The sequence below is a fragment of the Phacochoerus africanus genome, chromosome 4, assembly GCF_016906955.1.
Source record: "Phacochoerus africanus isolate WHEZ1 chromosome 4, ROS_Pafr_v1, whole genome shotgun sequence".
NCBI lineage: Eukaryota > Metazoa > Chordata > Mammalia > Artiodactyla > Suidae > Phacochoerus > Phacochoerus africanus.
Window position 1 is genome coordinate 60,866,502 of NC_062547.1, and position 17,047 is coordinate 60,883,548.

Consider the following 17,047-nt stretch of genomic DNA (forward strand, 5'->3'; position numbering starts at 1 on the left):
CCTCAAGAACACTATGTCGTGGACCTTTTTTTTTTTGCTTTTTAAGGGCTGCACCCTCAGCATATGGAAGTTCCCATGCTAAGGGGTTGAATCAGAGCTACAGCTGCCAGCCTACGCCACAGCCAGAGCCATGTGGGTTCTGAGCCACATCTGCAACCTACACCACAGCTCCTGGCAATGCCAGATCGTTAACCCACTGAGCGAGATCAGGGATCGAGCCTGCATTCTCATGGATACTAGTTGGATTCACTTCTGCTGCGCCGCAACAGGAAATCCACTAGGTTGTATTCTTAACCCACTGAGCCATAACAGGAACTCTGGTTAAGAGGAAACTGAGGAGCAGAGAAGGGAGGAAACACGGTTGAGTGCGGGTACTAGCTTAAGGCTGTGTGGGCTGACTGTTCTCTTTGGTCCCCAGGCTGGGCTACAGGACTAAGAAGGTGAGCTTTGTACTGCATGTTCACCCACATGGTGGGTGAAGGGGCGGGGTGGGCAGAGTCCAGGTTGGAGTTATTTATGGTGCCTCCTGACTGGCCACTCAGTGGGGTCAGTGCTTGGGAGAGTTCAGAGCTCTGAGGCCAAGGGAAGCAGCTCCTGTCCTTGTGAGAGTGCATCGCAAGAGATGAGGCAGAGGCAGCCTCGTCCCTCCATCCCCCCAGGGCTGCCTCAGGCATGTCGGGTGGAGGCGGGGGGTGGGGGGGGGAGGACAGAAGGCTCCCAGCCCTGGGTGTGGGAGAAGGCTGAGGGACAGGGACATTGGGGAAGGGGGAATGGTGGTGAACATGAGTCCAGGTCAAAGGCACCCTGAGGACCCAGCTTAGTGTCTTCTGAGACATGGCAGCCTGAGCATCTGGGCTGGTGTGGAGAGGGGTCAGTGGAAGGCCAGCAGGGAGGAGCTGGCACTGAGGGCATCAAGGACACGGGAGACTCCTCTGGGTGGCACAGGAGGGGTTGTGATTCTTGATCCTGCTGGCAAGGAGGACATTGCCCATTAGTGGGGAGGTGACTTTCTGGAGGGCAGGGCTCGTGGCTGAGTGTCAGAACTCAAACTCAAATGTGGTGGGGGGTCAGAGTGAGGAGCTGGGCCAGGGTCTGGGGTCCTCCAAGTAGGCCAGAGCATGGGGCAGAGCCTGGAGCCCAGGCCTCTCTGCTGTGTGACCTTGGCCAGGTCTCTCTGTGCTTCTGCACTTTTTTTTTTGGTCTTTTTAGAACCGCACCTGCGGCACATGGAGGTTCGCAGGCTAGGGGTCCAATTGGAGCTGTAGCCACTGGCCTACACCAGAGCCACAGCAACGCAGGATCCGAGCCACGGTCTGCCACCTACACCACAGCTCACGGCGACGCCGGGTCCTTAACCCACTGAGGGAGACCAAGCTGCATCTTCATGGATGCTAGTCAGCTTTGCTGACTGCCGAGAAACGATGGCAACTCCTCTCTGTCCTTCTGGACACGAGCACCTAAACTGGTGTGGGGGAGGGAGGTGGGGAGGAGGCGGCGGCTGGCAGCCCGGAGCTAAAGAAGCCTGTCACCCCAAACAGAAGCATCCATCGAGTTCAATGTTTTATATCCATATCAGTATCAACGTACCATACAAAACCCACCTGCCAGCCTGGCCAGGCAGGCAGAAAGGGGGGTGGGGGTCCATGGGTGGTATAGAAAACCAGGGCTCTCATCCCAAAAGAGGAGAGAAGAGAGGGTTTTACATATAGTTGAGGAAAAATAAAATCAGAACCCAACATGATCGAGAAGCCTCGAGTCTGCATCGAGTGGAGGTGCTGCAGGCAGCCTTGCGTGTCAGCCGCCCCAGAGGTGCTGGCTGCCTTGATTCCTTGGAGGCCTGGGGTCGGCTCAGGAGTTTATTTTTAATTATTTTTTCAGGGGGGTTACTTCTTGGCAGCAGCCCCATCGTGGGGATAACCCAGTGCTAGGTTTCACTTCAGGGTTGGAAGGGGAAGTTGGGGTCTGTGGGGCAGGTCCCGCCTGGCCCCAAATGTCACGGCTGAGGTTCTTGGAAGTGGCCGAGCGAAGTTCCTTCCTGCCCCGACCCCAGGTCTATGGCTTAAAAAATCGGGGCACCCAGGCTGGGGCTGCGCAGCCCAGGGGGCCTCTGTAAACATGGCAGGTGCAGCCAGGTGGGGCTTGTGGGGACCCCGGGGGCCTGCAGGGGTGGGGCAGGACACAGGGTCGTCATGGGTGGCCAGAGCCGTAGGGAGAGTGGTGCCCGTGGGGAAGGGTGATAGGGCATGGGGGGAGGCGGGACCCCCAACACAGATACACAGAGGAACAGAGACCAAGAGATAAAGAGAGGACAGATGGAACTAGAAAGAGACAGAAGAGTGACAGAGGGAGACAGAGAGACAGGCAGACTTGGAGGAAAGACTGATAGAACCTGCAAATGGAGATTCACTGGGAGAGATTCACAAAGAGACAGACAGAGAAAACCTAAGAAAGAAGAGACAGATTCAGAAAGATAGAGATCCCGGATGCAGCTGCCACCCTAGCCTCTGGCGCTGGGGGTGGCTCTGATCCGGAGCCGGTTCTCCTGCTCAGCGCTCAGCGGGCAGCAGGTGGGGGCCCAGGGCCCGGGGCGCGCACTGGGTGGGCGAGGGTGACGGTGAGCGCATCGTTGTGCTGCACCAGCGAGGCGTGCTGATAGTGCAGCACCAGCTCCTTCAGGGACCCGTACAAGTTGTAGGGCTCCGCGAAGCCGAAGCCTGTGGCCGTGCGGTAGATGACGCAGTGCTTGGTGTCGCCGTCCACCCTGCGGGTGCGGGTGAAGGGCTGGGTCAGCGGGGCCCCTACCGTGCTCTCCCAGGTCTGCCCCTTGGCCCCTGTCAAGTGACCCCGCCTGGGACTCATAATTCTCAATTTCCAGGATGCCAACAGGGTCCAGACCCCACCATCCCCTGCTCTGATACTGTCCTTGTTTCCTCCCTGGTTCCCAAGAATCTGGGGGCTTCTTCCTGGCCTTCGCAAGGTCTAACATACAGTTGGCGCTCAATGAGAGGTCCCAGAAGGAATGGGTGGGTTCCCTCCCCACTCCCTCCCCTCTCCTCCCCTCCCCACTCTACTCTTGGGCTCCCCTGCCAGGCACTCACACCACAGAGCAGGCATAGCAGCCCCGCTGGCTGCTCTCACGGATGAGGAAGGTGCCATCCCGCTTGCCACTCAGCATTTCTTCAGCTTGTGTGCGGTTGATCTTGCCTACATACCATGTGCGTTCCTCATGGTGGGGAAGGTCATCCTCATCCTCCATCAGCGAGTACTGGCTGTGGAGGAGGGCAGGGAGGAGCCCTGGTCACTTATCTGCTAGCCTCCAAGGTCCCCCCTGCCACCTGGACAGCTCTTCCTCCCTGGTGAACTCCTACTCATTTGGCAAAACCCACCAAAAATGACCCCTCCCCTGGGATACACCCCTTGCAAGTGGTCACTCACTCCTCGGTCTCGTTTTTTATCCCCAACCACTCGTTGATTTTCTTCTGCCGGGCACCTTTCTGAGTGAGCCACCTGGTGGGAAGAGGAAAGGTGGGCTCGTGCTGCTCTGCTGGTAGGGGAAGGGAGGCTGTGGCACAGGCAGGGCGAGCCCACAGTGGGCCAGGCCAGCCTAGCTGGAGGCAAGGGTTGACAAACACAGGTTCTGGGTGCGATACCCCTGGATGCCACAAGGGGTCAGCCTTGGCGGGGCCAAGGACAGCTTGAACCCAGGTGGGCTCAGCTCCTACTTATGTTTCTTTTTTTTCCGCTGTATTTTTTTTTTGTCTTTTGTCTTGTTGTTGTTGCTATTTCTTGGGCCGCTCCCGCGGCATATGGAGGTTCCCAGGCTAGGGGTTGAATCGGAGCTGTAGCCACCGGCCTACGCCAGAGCCACAGCAACGCGGGATCCGAGCCGCATCTGCAACCTACACCACAGCTCACGGCAACGCCGGATCGTTGACCCACTGAGCAAGGGCAGGGACTGAACCCGCAACCTCATGGTTCCTAGTCGGATTCGTTAACCACTGCACCACGACGGGAACTCCCTTATTATGTTTCTGATAACACTTTTGAGCCCCTGGGATTGTGCCATCATGGCAAGGTCTTATCACTACCAGAGGCTCGGTCCTGGGGGCTGCATGGTGGTGTGCCACACAGGGCAGCTGTTTGTTCTGCACCTCAGTTTCCCGCCTGTAAAGGGGAAACTTTACAAAGGACTTCGAGAGCGCAAAGTGAGCTAGTGTGTGCATGGTGCTCAGCACACAGCACCTGGCACACAGCAGGTGCATGTAAGCATCGAAGGTCCAGGTTGGGAGGTGGGTGGGTCCCTGGATAAAGTCCTCAGTGGATCAGCAGGCAGAAGTGGGATTTGGGGCTCAGGCTGGGCACCACCTGCTGGTTCATGTAGTCAGCATTCGTGGACTGGGTCCTGTCGGAGGCTCCCAGTGAGCTGGCCTTGTGGGACCAGTGCTCCCACTCCCCAACTGAGGCTGAGGCCGCAGCATAGGGAGCCCTTCTCAGGTAGCCAGGAGAGGCCTGATCAAGAGGGAGGGGGCCTGCAGACAGATGAGGGGGCTAGGTGGGGCTACTTGGTGGAGGAGACAAGAGTGAGATGCCTGCAGAGGTCACCTTGCCGGGTACTTACACAAGATACTGGTCTCGGATCTTGCGCAGCTGCATGAGGTCTGGCTTGAGGCTATTCATGCGCTTGTCAATCTCTCGGTTGTCAGAGGCCTGTGCCCGCAGCTCCTGCTCCAGCTTTGTGCGGCTCTCATGGATCTCGGCAATGCGAGACTTGAGCCTCTCTGAGTTAAGCAGGATCCTGTGGGAGGAATGGCTCAGAGGCTTCAGATGGCTCCAAATCTTTGCACATGCTGTTTCCCTGAGTTCTCTTTCTGGCAAACTCCTATTCATCCTTCAAAACCCATTTTAACTGACCCTGTCTCCCCCCACCCCCCGAACCCAGGTCGCTCCCTCAGTTTCCTTTCTTTTCCTACTTGTAATGTGTCAGATTAGGATGTGGGAGGGCAAGGGAGAGGAGCCAGACTCACCTCTGCATCTCTTTCTCATTGCCCTCACGCCGGAAGCGCTCCAGATATTCTTTGCTGCACTTCTCTTGAGTCTGGCCCTGCTCTTCAAAGATCTTGATGGTCTCATTGAAGGCCTCAATGGCTGTGCGCTTCATTTGGAGTTCCTGGAGGAGGGGGTAAATCTTTTTTTTTTTTTTTTGTCTTTTGTTGTTGTTGTTGCTATTTCCTGGGCCGCTCCCGCGGCATATGGAGGTTCCCAGGCTAGGGGTTGAATCGGAGCTGTAGCCACCGGCCTACGCCAGAGCCACAGCAACGCGGGATCCGAGCCGCATCTGCAACCTACACCACAGCTCACGGGAACGCCGGATCGTTAACCCACTGAGCAAGGGCAGGAACCGAACCCGCAACCTCATGGTTCCTAGTCGGATTCGTCAACCACTGTGCCACGACGGGAACTCCTTTTTTTTTTTTTGTCTTTTGGAAGGGGGTAAATCTTAGCACTTCCTGGGACTCCTCGCAAGTCCTTCACGAGGGGTAAAGTCAGACCCCAACTCTGAGATGGAGACTCTACCCAAGCTGTTCCCTCTACCAGGAGCATCATTCCTCCAGCTCCTGCTGCACCAAACATACTCCTATTCGGCCTTCAAACCCTATACTCCTCAAACCCACTCTTCCTTTAGATCCTTCTTTGGGCCACTTGCAAACACCTCGGTCTGTTAGCATGGCTGAGAATTCATGATAATCCTGGGTGCTACAATTTGTGGGGCTCCTTCTCAGAGTAGGTGCCACACCTGTTCTCCTAGAACCTGCCAACAGCCTCCTATAATTCATAACTATTTTTTTTTATTTCGGGTCACAGCTTCAGCATATGAAGTTCCCAGGCTAGGAGGCTGAATTGGAATGGCAGCTGCAGGCCTATGCCACAACAACGGCAATGCCAAATCCGAACTGCATCTGCAACCTACGTCACAGCTTGTGGTAACACCAGACATCAGATCCTTAACCCAGTGAGTGAGGCCAGGGATCCAACTCGCATCCTCATGGACACTATGTCAGGTTCTTAACCCGCTGAGCTACAATGGGAACTCCCAAAGTCAGAACTATTAATGGGGAAACTGAGGCTTGGGGGGAGGGGCTAAGCCATTTCCAAGGTCACGATGTCCCTAACTGATCCTAGACAGGTGTCTTGTCCACTCTAAACCTCAGGTGACCCATCACTAGAAAGGGGACAAGAAAAATTACTTAGGGACTACAGGGGAGACAGAAATTCCCTGCTCGAGATGAAATGTTCAGTCTAAATAAGCTGCATCTCAATGGACAAAAGAAGTTCATTAACACAGTCCTTGAATGATAACCACCCACTTCCCTGTTTTATTTTTTTATTAAAAAAATTTTTTTTTGTCTTTTTGCCATTTCTAGGGCCACTCCCATGGCATATGGAGGTTTCCAGGCTAGGGGTCGAATTGGAGCTGTAGCTGCTGGCCCACTCCACAGCCACAGCAACACAGGATCCAAGCCACATCAACCCAGGATCCAAGACACATCTGCGACCTACACCACAGCTCACGGCAACGCCGGATTGTTAACCCACTGAGCAAGGCCAGGGATCGAACCTGCAACCTCATGGTTCCTAGTCGGATTCGTTAACCACTGAGCCACAACGGGAACTCCCCCTGATTCCCTGTTTTAAAAGGTGCTGCTTGGAGTGTCCATTGTGGCACAGTGGAAACAAATCTGACTAGAAACCATGAGGTCGTGGGTTCCATCCCTGGCCTCGCTTAGTGGGTTAAGGATCTGGCGTTGCCGTGAGCCTTGGTGTAGGTTGCAGACGCGGCTTGGATCCTGCGTTGCTGTGGCTGTGGTGTGGGCCAGAAGCTGCAGCTCCAATTCGACCCCTAGCCTGGGAACCTTTATGTGCCACGGATGTGGCCCTAAAAAGCAAAAAAAAAAAAAAAAGATACTGCTCTTTTCCATAATATCCTGATCCTTTCTCTTAGGCAACTCTTGGTCAGGTTGTTATCAGCATTTTGAACAACACTAAGGCTGAAGGGGATGGAAAAGTAATTACGACTCATGGTTCCAGTTTCCAGATGGAGAAACTGAGGCTCAAAGGTTCAACCAAGACATCTCCCATGGCTTGGCTGCTTCTGGGAAGCTGGCAGCTGCCTTCTCACCTGATTTTTTTCTTTCGTCTTTTTAGGGCTGCACCTGTGGCATGTGGAGGTTCCCAAGCTAGGGATCTAACTGGAGCTGTAGCCGCCAGCCTACACCACAGCCACAGCCACGCCAGATCCGAGCTGCGTCTACGACCTACACCACAGCTCATGGCAACGCCGGATCCTTAACCCACTGAGCAAGGCCAGGGATCAAATCTACAACCTCATGGTTCCTAGTCGGATTTGTTTTCACTGTGCCACAACGGGAACTCCTCACGTGATTTCTTTTAAAAACCATGTACACTGATTTCTATGTTCTTTTTTCTTGGTTGGGGGCGGGACGTCACACCTGCAGCATGTGGGCGTTCTCAGGCTGGGGGTCAAACTTGCCCTGCGGTTGCAGCCTGTGCCACAGCTGAGGCAACGTCAGATCCTTTTAACCCAGTGAGCCACAAGGGATCGTCCTTCTTTTTTTTTTTTTTTTGGTCTTTTTAGTGCTGCACCCATGGCATATGGAAGTTCCCAGGCTAGGGGTCAAATTGGAGCTACAACTGCCAGCCTACACCACAGCCATGGCAATGCCGGATCCTCAGCCCACCGAGCGAGGCCAGGGAACCCACAACCTCATGGTTCCTAGTTGGATTCATTTTCATGGCACCATGATGGCAACTCCTGTAATGACATTTCCATTAATTTATTTTTGGCCACACTTGAGGCACGCAGAAGTTCCCAATCCAGGGACTGACAACACTGGATCCTTAACCACTAGGCCACCAGGGAACTACTTTTCTTTCTTGGGTTTGCTGAGCCACAATGGGAACTCCTCGTTTTTTTTTTTTTGGCTGTGCCTGAGGCATGCAGAAGTTTCCAGGCCAGGGATAGAACCTGCACCACGGCAGTAAACAGAGCCATAGCAGTGACAATGTTGGATCTTTAACTCACTAAGCCACCAGGACACTCTGATTTCTATGTTTTAGGGCAGTCCCTGCTGCCAAGAGCCTGCTCTGGGACCTAGAAGTGGACATCTGTCCCTTTGGCCTTGTCATTGCCCCTCCAGGCCCGGTCCCCCAGTGTGCACTGGCCGGCAGTACCTGGGAGGTGCGTGTGTACTCCTCATAGAGCTGGTCATACTCGCGGCTCTTGTCCTGGTACTGCTGGTGGTAGACTTTGAGCTGGGCGCCCACTGCTTCCACACTGTCCTCTTTGACGATCTGGTCCTAGAGATACCCAGTGCCATCAGGGAAGCTACCCGGTAAACAGGCCCAGGGTCAGCCGGGCAGCACCCACCTCTGCCCCCAGCTCCCACCCCAGCCCCGGACCTGCTGGTACTTGGACACTGGGTAGAGGAGCCGAGTGTCCAGTTTGGCGTTGTACTGGGCCAGGGACTCATGGCGGTAGTGGGTGATGAGGTCCACGACAGAGCAGAAGGTGAGAGGCTCCGAGAAGCCGTAGTGCCCATCTCGGTGGAAGACCTTGATCAGCTTGTTGTTCCCGCCTTTCCTAAGTGTGGGTGAGAGGGAGGTGTCAGCGCCCAGTGGCACCCTGAGTCTTCTCACCCCTAGTCTCCCTGAAGGGACAGGTCCCCACCTGAGGGTCAGCGTGTACTCCCCCTGGATCTTGCTAGATGCATCTCGGACCAGAAAGGTTCCATCAGGTGTGTCCCGTAGCTTCTCGTTTACCTCCTCTCTGCAGAGACAGCCAGGAATTGGGGCTGCCCAGCCTGAGACCCTGCCCTTCAGGCCCTGCCCACCAAGCGGCTCCGCCCCACAGCCCTACCTGGAGATGTCACCCCAGTACCACTCAGCATCCTGCAGGGAGGGTGGGCTCCCCCCATTGGCTGTTGGCGCTGGCTTTGCCTTAGGGGGTTTAGGTGGCAGTGCTGGGAGACAGGAAAACAAAGGCACACTGAGCACTGACTGTATACTGCGGCCAGCTCCCACTGCAACCAAGTCTGTTGATACTGGCAGGGCCCAGAGTTGGCATTTTTGGTCCCCAACAATAAGAAATAATATGAGGGGGTGGGGTCACCTGGGGGTGCAACCTCTTGCTCCTCCAGATGTTCCTGAAGTAACTTCTCCATCAGCAGTACAGGGAAGTCAGGTATGGGCTCAGTCCTAGGGGGAAAGGGGAGTGTGGTGAGTGCTGGATAGGGCCTGGTGTGCATGTGGCCCTGCATGCTTGGTTGGGTGTGTTTGTGTGTGTGTATGTATATATACATATATGTGTACATATACACCTATATATACATATATGGTCTTTTTAGGGCCACACCCATGGCACATGGAAGTTCCCAGGCTAGGGATTGAATCGGAGGTGCAGCCACTGGCCTATGCCACAGCCACACCAGATCTGAGTCACGTCTGCGACCTATGCCGCAACTCATGGCAATGCCAGATCCTTAACCCACTGAGCGAGGCCAGAGATTGAATCCATGTCCTCATGGATACTAGTCGGCTTTTTTACTGCTAAGCCACAAGGGGATCTCCTTGCAGGGGACATACTGAGAGAGCCTGTGAAGGGAAGAGTAGATGCGGGCAGGTGTGGGGGACTAGCTGCTGTCTATGAATATATAGGAAGCGCTCAATAAATGCTCATACAACAAACAACAGGAGTTCAGCAATCAAGGGGGAGCAGAAGTGAATGCAGACACCACCCACATGCCTGCCTTCTGGTCTAGGCACCATCACCTGTCCCCGTCCTGCTGGAGACTTCCTGGAACTCAGGTCCTACCCTTTGTTATTTTTCTTAGCTTCCCCATCACAACTCTGATCTTTTCCCTGGGGTCCTGTCCACACTCCCCTTTTCACCGTCCAGACCCCTCCCTGGCTAAGTCTCCAGCCCTTCCTCCGTCTAAAGCCCCAGTCCCCAGCACTGGCCTCTCACCCGTCGGGCGCGCCCCCTGGTGGCGGTGAGGGCGGTGGCGGCGCGCGCAGCAGCAGCGGCCCGAAGGTGGCACTCAGAGCTCGCACCGCGGGGCCCGGGGCGGGGGCGCGTCGGGCCACCCGGCCCAGGTGCTGGAGCAGGAAGCGCAGCGTGAGCGCACGGTGCAGCGGCAGTGTCGGGGGCTCCAGCGCCGGCCCCACGGGCCCTGCGGCCTCTGCGGAAGATGGCCAGGGCAGGGTGAGCCGAGGCCAGTGCCCGCTCCAGTGCCCTCCCCAGTCTGGGCTTCCTGCCAGGCTCACCCCGGAGGGCCCGGTGTGCTTCGGCCGCGGCCTCGGGTGTCACGAGGGGAGCGGGTAGCGCCAGCAGGAAGCCCTTCACGCCATCTGACAGGGCTGCAGCATCCCACTGCTCCACATCGCTCAGGGACCAGTCTGCGGGTGCAAGGGGGATACATGGGTCCAAGGCACATCGTCTAGGGTAGGTTCCTCTCCCTCTCTTACCCACTGAAGCTTCCCCTCACCTGTGCGGGCGGCGGGTGGCTCAGGCCTGTAGCTGTCTAGCCCTGGGAGGAAAGGGGATGGGGTGGGTAGGTCAGCTTCACCCCATGTGGCAAGACCAGCTCTCAAATGCTGCCCCAACCCCATGTGGGGTCTGGGGTGGCTCCTCAACCTCCCAGAGATAAAAGCAGGAGGGGAGGAAGATGGTGGCAGAGGACACAGCGCATGCAGTGATGGGTCCAGTGTCCACATTCCCCTGGAAGTTACTCCTTCTACAATTTAACATGGAGCCCCAGAGCATCCCGACTCAGCATCTTCCATACAGGGCCCAGCAGCCCTGTGAAGGGGATGAGGTGCCCATCACCAGAGGTAAGCAAACAGAATCCAGGGATTGTGGCCAGACTGAGGCTCACCTGTCCGCTCAATGGCCTCCACGAGCTTCACCAGGATAGGGGGAGCCACATCAGGTGGGGAGAACTGCTCGGGTAGGTCAGGGAGTGTAAGGCCTGGCAGGAGGGGAAAGAATGTTGGCAGGGGCCCTAGCAGGACCCCAGCCCCTTTCATTGCTTGCTGCACTTCAGCTTGGGCGGCTTCAGGCAAGATCCAGCTCAGGCAAGTGCCTGGCATCTGAACCACTGTCCTCGGGAAGACAGAAGGTCCTGCTGGTGGGCCCGGGAGGGCTGAGTTGGTGGGAAGAAAATTTCTGGGTTAAAATATCAGTTCACACAAGTTCAGAGACCAGATGTAGTCAGTTGATTAGTGTCTCTCCCCTCCCCCCAAATGCTATGTCTACTTCCTAATCCCTGGTACCTGTGACTGTGACCTAAGTTGGAAATAGGGTTTTTGCAGATGTAATTAAATTAAGGTAAGGATTTCGAGATGAGATCATCTGGGATTTAGGGCCCTAAATCCAACGACTGGTGTCTTCTTAAGAGAAGGCCATATGAAGACAAAAGCAGAGACGGGGGTGATGTGGCCACAAGCCAAGGTATGCCTGGAGCCCCCAGAAGCTGGAAGAAGAAAGAAAAGATCTTCCCCGAAAGCCTCCAGAGGGAGGGCAGCTCTGTCCACACCTTGATTTTGGACTTCTGGCCTCCAGAACCGTGAGAGAATAAACTATGGTTTGAAGCTACCCATTTGTGGTAGTTAGTTACAGCAGCCACAGGACACTCACACAACAGGTTCAGGGGTCTGCCGTTGTTTTGCTGTGCAACCCCAGGCACAAGACTTGCCCTCTCTGTATCTCAGTTTCCTCTGAGGTATCATCTCTCCCTTCTTAGTGGGAACAACAGAGTGGTTGAAAAGAATAAAAGAAAAATGGAGTTCCCATTGTGGCTCAGGGGTTAGTGAACCCGACTAGCATGCATGAGGATGCGGGTTCGATCCCTGGCCCCGCTCAGTGGGTTAAGGATCTGGCATTGCCATGAGCTGTGGTGTGGGTCACAGACACGGCTCAGATCTGGCATTGCTGTGGCTGTGGCGTAGGCCAGCAGCTGTAGCTCCAATTGGACCCCTAGCCTGGGAACCTCCATATGCCGCTGGTGTGGCCCTAAAAAGACAAAAAGACCAAAAAAAAAAAAAAAAAAGAATAAAAGGAAAATACCCTGTCTGGGTCATAAAACCTCATACCAAGGACCTTTGTCCATTTTCTAAGTCATTTTGCTTTAAAATAAATTATCTTCCCCCTTTTAAAAATGCTGAGCCCCTCCTGCGTCCCAGCCCCGCCTGGCCCCATGTTTCCGCTCCACCCAGCCTTTTGTGCTCAGGCGCGGCGCTGCCTGCACCGCGACCATTTGATGCAGCTTTGGCCCTTGGCGGGGACGCCCTGGCACACAGCAGGGGCAAGCCGGGGCCTGCGGGGCCTCCCTGAGTGATGGGCCAGGTGGTGCCTTGAGCTGAAGAAAGGCCCAGCTGTGTTGAAAAATGCAAAAAAAAAAAAAAAAAGGAAAAAAGAAAAAAAGAAAAGAAAAAAAAAGCGAAGAAGAGGAGGTGGGTGACATTCTGGCTGGGGCGGGAAGAAGAGACATGGTTTGGACATGATCTTGAAATTCACCTCTGAAATTTGCCTGTGACCAGTTTGCAAAACAGGGAGGGAGGCCCCATTAGAGCATCCATTTTACGGATGAGCAGCTGAGGCTTGGGGAGGAAGCAACCTCTCCCTGGGTGCACGGCCAGGCGGGAGCCCAGGCGACAATGGGGTTCAGCACGCAGCTCCCTGAATAGAGCTGAATGGAGGGAAGGGAGGCAGCACATGGCCCAGTGGTCCCAGGATCCTGGAGTGGGCAGGGCATGAAAAAAAGGACCAATCCCCATTTCTAGATGAGGAAACTGAGGCCTGGAGAGGGTTGGCCCTCCCCAATGTCATAGAGCCCTGGAAGATTTAGAGGGCGGGGCCGGGTGGCCGCCCAGAATGGGGATGTGTGTGGTGGCTGGACCCAGGCCAGGAGAGGAGGGAGGCGGCTGTTACCAGGGGGAGAGGCAGATTCTGGCTGGGAGCCCGGATGGGGCTGCCTCCTGCTCCTTCAGGCTGAGGCGGGACGCAGGCCTGGGCCCTGGAGATGCCAGATGCTGCAAAGCCTAAGCCAGCACCCCACTGCCTCAGCACCCCACTGTTTCACCCCCATGCTGGGGGACTCTGGCCTGACCCTCTTTGGGCATCAGTGTCCCCTCTGGCACAAAACCAAGCAGGCCACCGGGTGGGGCCACGGTGCCTCCCAGGGCTTTGGCCTTAGCTGGGTGACTGCCCCTGAGTGAATGGGACAACCCCCTTGCACTTGGGTCTCCCCATCTACACACAGGGCCTCACTGGGCTGCTGGGAGGGTGGCAACAGGCCACACCGGGGGCTCGTCACTCATCAGCCTCCTCCCCCAAACCTGAGCCTCAGTTTCCCTGGTTGGAACCAACGTAACCCTGCCTAGCATACAGCCCAGCATGCAGTGATGTCAGTGTAGGTTCAATGCCCTCGTGTCTCCACTCCCAGCACATTCTCTGAAGGAGCGATGGCCGAGGGTCTCTCTGGGGAAGGGTGGAGGGTCCTCATACACCACTGTGCTGCGTGGCCTTGACTGAGTATCCCCCCACCATCTTTTTTTTGTGGCGGGGAGAAGCCCATACCTGAGGCATATGGAGGTTCCCAGACTAGGGGGTCAAATCGGAGCCACAGCTGCCAGCCTATACCACAGCCACAGCCCCGTCAGATCTGAGCCGTGTCTGCAACCCACACCACAGCTCACAGTGACGCTGGATCCTTAACCCACTGAGCAAGGCTGGGGATAGAACCCTCATCTTTATGGATCACTAGTTGGATTCTTAACTTGCTGAGCCACAATGGGAACTGCTGAGTATCCCGCCCTTCTTTGGGCTTTTTGTCTCCCTTCTTTTTGGAAACTTGCAAATAGGGTTACCAAGGGGGTTCCTCAAGGGATTCTGTCTGCGAACCACAAGATGAACCTAAACTGAGCCTCTGAATTCTACTGGACACTGCCTATTGTCTTCAAAATTAATCTCACCAAGTCCCTGAGGTGAAGACCCTTCCCCCTCCTCACCTGCTTTACCTGCGGGCTTATTCCCTGAACCTGCCATTACCTTCCCACCTCAGGGCCTTTGCCCTCACTGCCTGCTGTCCAGAGCTCTTGGCCCTCAGCTCTCTGGAGAGGCTCCCGCCTCGCAGCATCTGTCATCACCTAATCACATTCTTGTTCCACCAGCTGCACCTGGCCCTTGACAGCAGTGTAATCAATGCTTGTCGACTGACCAATGTTCTTATTCCTCCTCTCCCGGAAAAAGCATCACTGCCTCACTGGAAAGAAGAGGAAACTGAGGGTCTGAGGGTCTCCCTCCTGGCCCCACCCCTGCCAGGGCCCCTATCAGTCACTCACCTGGCTCAGGGGGCCCATCTCGGGGCCTGGCAGGCAGTGGGCGGGGGCCGCGTGGGCGAGGGCCAGGCCGGGCCAGGGCCACGGGCCCCAGGAACTCCACGTAGGTGCCAGGGAAGTCACCGCGCTGGCGTGTACGCTCGTTGAGGCCAGGCATCCAGCCCACGCTCTGTGGGCAGCGCTCGCTGCCCTCAGCCACACCTAGCGCCTGCAGGGCTGCCCTGCTCACCACCAGCACATCACCCGGCAGCAGCTCCAGGTCCTCCGGCCGCTCCCGGTGAAATGGGTACAGCGCGCGGTACTGGAAGCCCTCGGCACCAGCCATGGCTGGGCAGGGTGGGGTCTGGATGGTCAGGTGGCTGCTCGGGGCCCCAGTGGCCCCATCAGCCAGTGGGGAGGGCGGGCGCTGGGAGGGTCCACTGGATGTGCTTGGGGACTCAGACCTCTACTCCCACCAAGAAGTTACAGGTGACCACCAGGGATGCTCACGCCTTGCTTCCCACCATTATTCTACGACCCTGACAAGGGTCACTCGTTGCTCCGTCCACCATTCGTCAACTGGTGGGAGGGGGTCGGCAGCGTGATCTCAGGTCACTCAGCCGCTGCGTCCCCCCTCAATCCGTAGGGCTGCGCCAGGCCGCTCACTCCCTCACGTAGGGGGCCATTGGCTCCCGAGGCTGGCGGCTCTTCCAGCTGCGCCAGGCGAGGGGGCCGAGGGCACAGGCTGTCACCATGCTGGGCTTGGGATGCCGACCTAGGGATAGAGGGGCAGGGCAGTGTCAGCCAGTTTGCAGCCCTGCTGCCCTCAACTCAGAGATGGGCCCAAATCCCAATTTAGAGTTCTCTGACTTACCGGCTAACCTTGGGCCAGTCCCTGCCCCTCTCTGGGCCTCAGTTTACCCAGCTGTAAAATGGTTGCAATAATAGCCCTCCCTTGGGGTTGGGAGCAGAGCTCCCAAGAAGCTGCCCTGGCACACTGTATGCTCAGTAAAAAAACTCTTCCTTGCCCTTGTTAGAGATGGGGAAACTGAGGCTCAGAGCAGGGAGGCCTTGGTTGGACCAGCCAATGGACCAGGAAGCCAGGACTCAACTCAGATCCGCCCAACCTCACAAGACCCACGTGGCCAAACAGTTATACCCAGAGCGGGGAGGGTGTGAGGGGGAGGATGCTCAGGGCGCTGTGGGAGCTCTAAGAGGTTGGGTCAGCTGGACACAGAAAGAGGCAGCAGGGGCGAAAGAGGGTAGGAGAGGTCCAGGGCAGAGGCCCCGCACAGGCAAAGGCCTAGAGGTGAGTCCAAACAAATGGATCTGCAGGGGAGAAGGGGACAGGGGAGTCCTGACATGGGTCAGTTTGGGGGCCACAGGAGGTACTCAACACATGAGAGGATGGGTAGGAGGCCCAGAGGACCTTGTCCCCATGGAGCCAGCAAGGGGTACGTGGGGGTGGGGCATGGCTGCTGCCAAGGGGGAGGCTGCTGGAAGGGCATTGATCACCTCCCAAGAGCCCTCAGTCTCAGGCAGACACAGCCCAGCACAGACACCCAATCTCAGCCCTGCAGGTTGAGTTCTCCTGAGAGGTTGGGGATGGTGGTGGGGAGGGGTGGTGTTTTCTGGAGGGCGGGTCCTCACAGAGGACAGGAGGGGGCATTGGCCAGAGGGAACAGTACATGCAAAGGCTTGACTGCAAGAAATGCTTGCCAAGAGTTCAGGGTGCCTTAAGGAAGCCTCAGAACCACGCAAGGCCTTGAGTGCCAGACAGAGAATCAGGCTTTATTCTTCCATCACGTGGAGCGGCAAGAGGTATCTGAGCACGGAGCAAAAGCTCTACATTCCAACTTACCTGTTCCCTGGCCCCTGTGCCCCCACTGTACAGGTGGGGAAACTGAGGCCCAGCGAGAGGGACGTCCAAGAAACCTCCTGAATCCGTTTGTTTGCCCGCCTCCGCGCCCTGGCGTGCACACGTTTGCACATGCCCCGGTGAGCACGCCTGGGAACCAGCGCTCCTCGAACCTCGAATCCAAGAGGCGGGGTGGAGGGGACAGTCCTGGCTGGGGGCTTGGAGGCTGGACACAGTGCCTGCGTGCTCATGCGTGTGAAGACGCACATTTGAGCCTGCGTGGACCCCGCAGACCAGCCCAGGGGCCGGAAGTGGAGTCGACCCTCTACTGTCTTGCACCCTACTATGCCCCACACAATGCCTGGGCGCCCCTCATTACTACTCGACGCCCTACTCCTGGCAGGGCCTCTCTCAATTCAGGGCCGCGGCTCCAACCCTTTATCTCTGCCTAGGGTCTCCCGTACTGCCTCCATCGTCTTGTCTCGGATGATGCACCGCAGCCAGATCGAGCCTGAGGCCTCCCGCTCCCTGCGGCCCCCTGTTCCCGCGGGGCCCGATGCAGCCCGGCTTGCGTTCTGGCTTCAACCGTGGCCTCACGCTCTGCTTGGGCGCCCTGCATTTAAGCGCACCCTTAGCCCGGCCTGCCACGCGGACCAGCATGGACTTACCTGGTCGCGGTCGCCTCCGCCGCCGCCGCGGCAGCCGTCACGCCGAGCCGAGCCCGATCCGTGGCTACACCGCGGCCGCCGTCGCCGCAGCCGCGGGATCCCCGCCTCCGCCGCCGCCGCCGCCGCC

At 56.9% G+C, this 17,047-nt stretch overlaps 1 protein-coding gene and 1 long non-coding RNA gene across 3 annotated transcripts; one reads left to right on the forward strand and one right to left on the reverse strand.

The window, feature by feature from the left end:
* Positions 1 to 300: 300 nt before the first annotated feature.
* Positions 301 to 11,671, forward strand: LOC125125486 (uncharacterized). The gene is made up of 2 exons (XR_007134425.1): positions 301 to 440; positions 9,769 to 11,671. It is a non-coding gene; the product is annotated as an uncharacterized LOC125125486 (long non-coding RNA).
* Positions 1,548 to 17,029, reverse strand: PIK3R2 (phosphoinositide-3-kinase regulatory subunit 2). 2 transcript variants are annotated; one of them, XM_047776510.1, is made up of 16 exons: positions 16,921 to 17,029; positions 14,419 to 15,169; positions 10,953 to 11,045; positions 10,563 to 10,604; positions 10,342 to 10,473; positions 10,043 to 10,256; positions 9,188 to 9,273; positions 8,936 to 9,038; positions 8,747 to 8,845; positions 8,479 to 8,659; positions 8,251 to 8,376; positions 5,025 to 5,167; positions 4,619 to 4,795; positions 3,436 to 3,507; positions 3,099 to 3,269; positions 1,548 to 2,761 (listed from the first exon to the last, which is right to left on the reverse strand). In XM_047776510.1, the coding sequence occupies exons 2-16, from the start codon at positions 14,738 to 14,740 to the stop codon at positions 2,554 to 2,556; spliced, it is 2,169 nt and encodes a 722-aa protein (XP_047632466.1). In that variant the 5' UTR covers positions 14,741 to 15,169; positions 16,921 to 17,029; the 3' UTR covers positions 1,548 to 2,553. The 2 variants fall into 2 exon arrangements, with proteins under 2 accessions (XP_047632466.1, XP_047632467.1); XM_047776511.1 differs by lacking the exon at positions 10,563 to 10,604.
* Between the last annotated feature and the right edge of the window lie 18 nt (positions 17,030 to 17,047).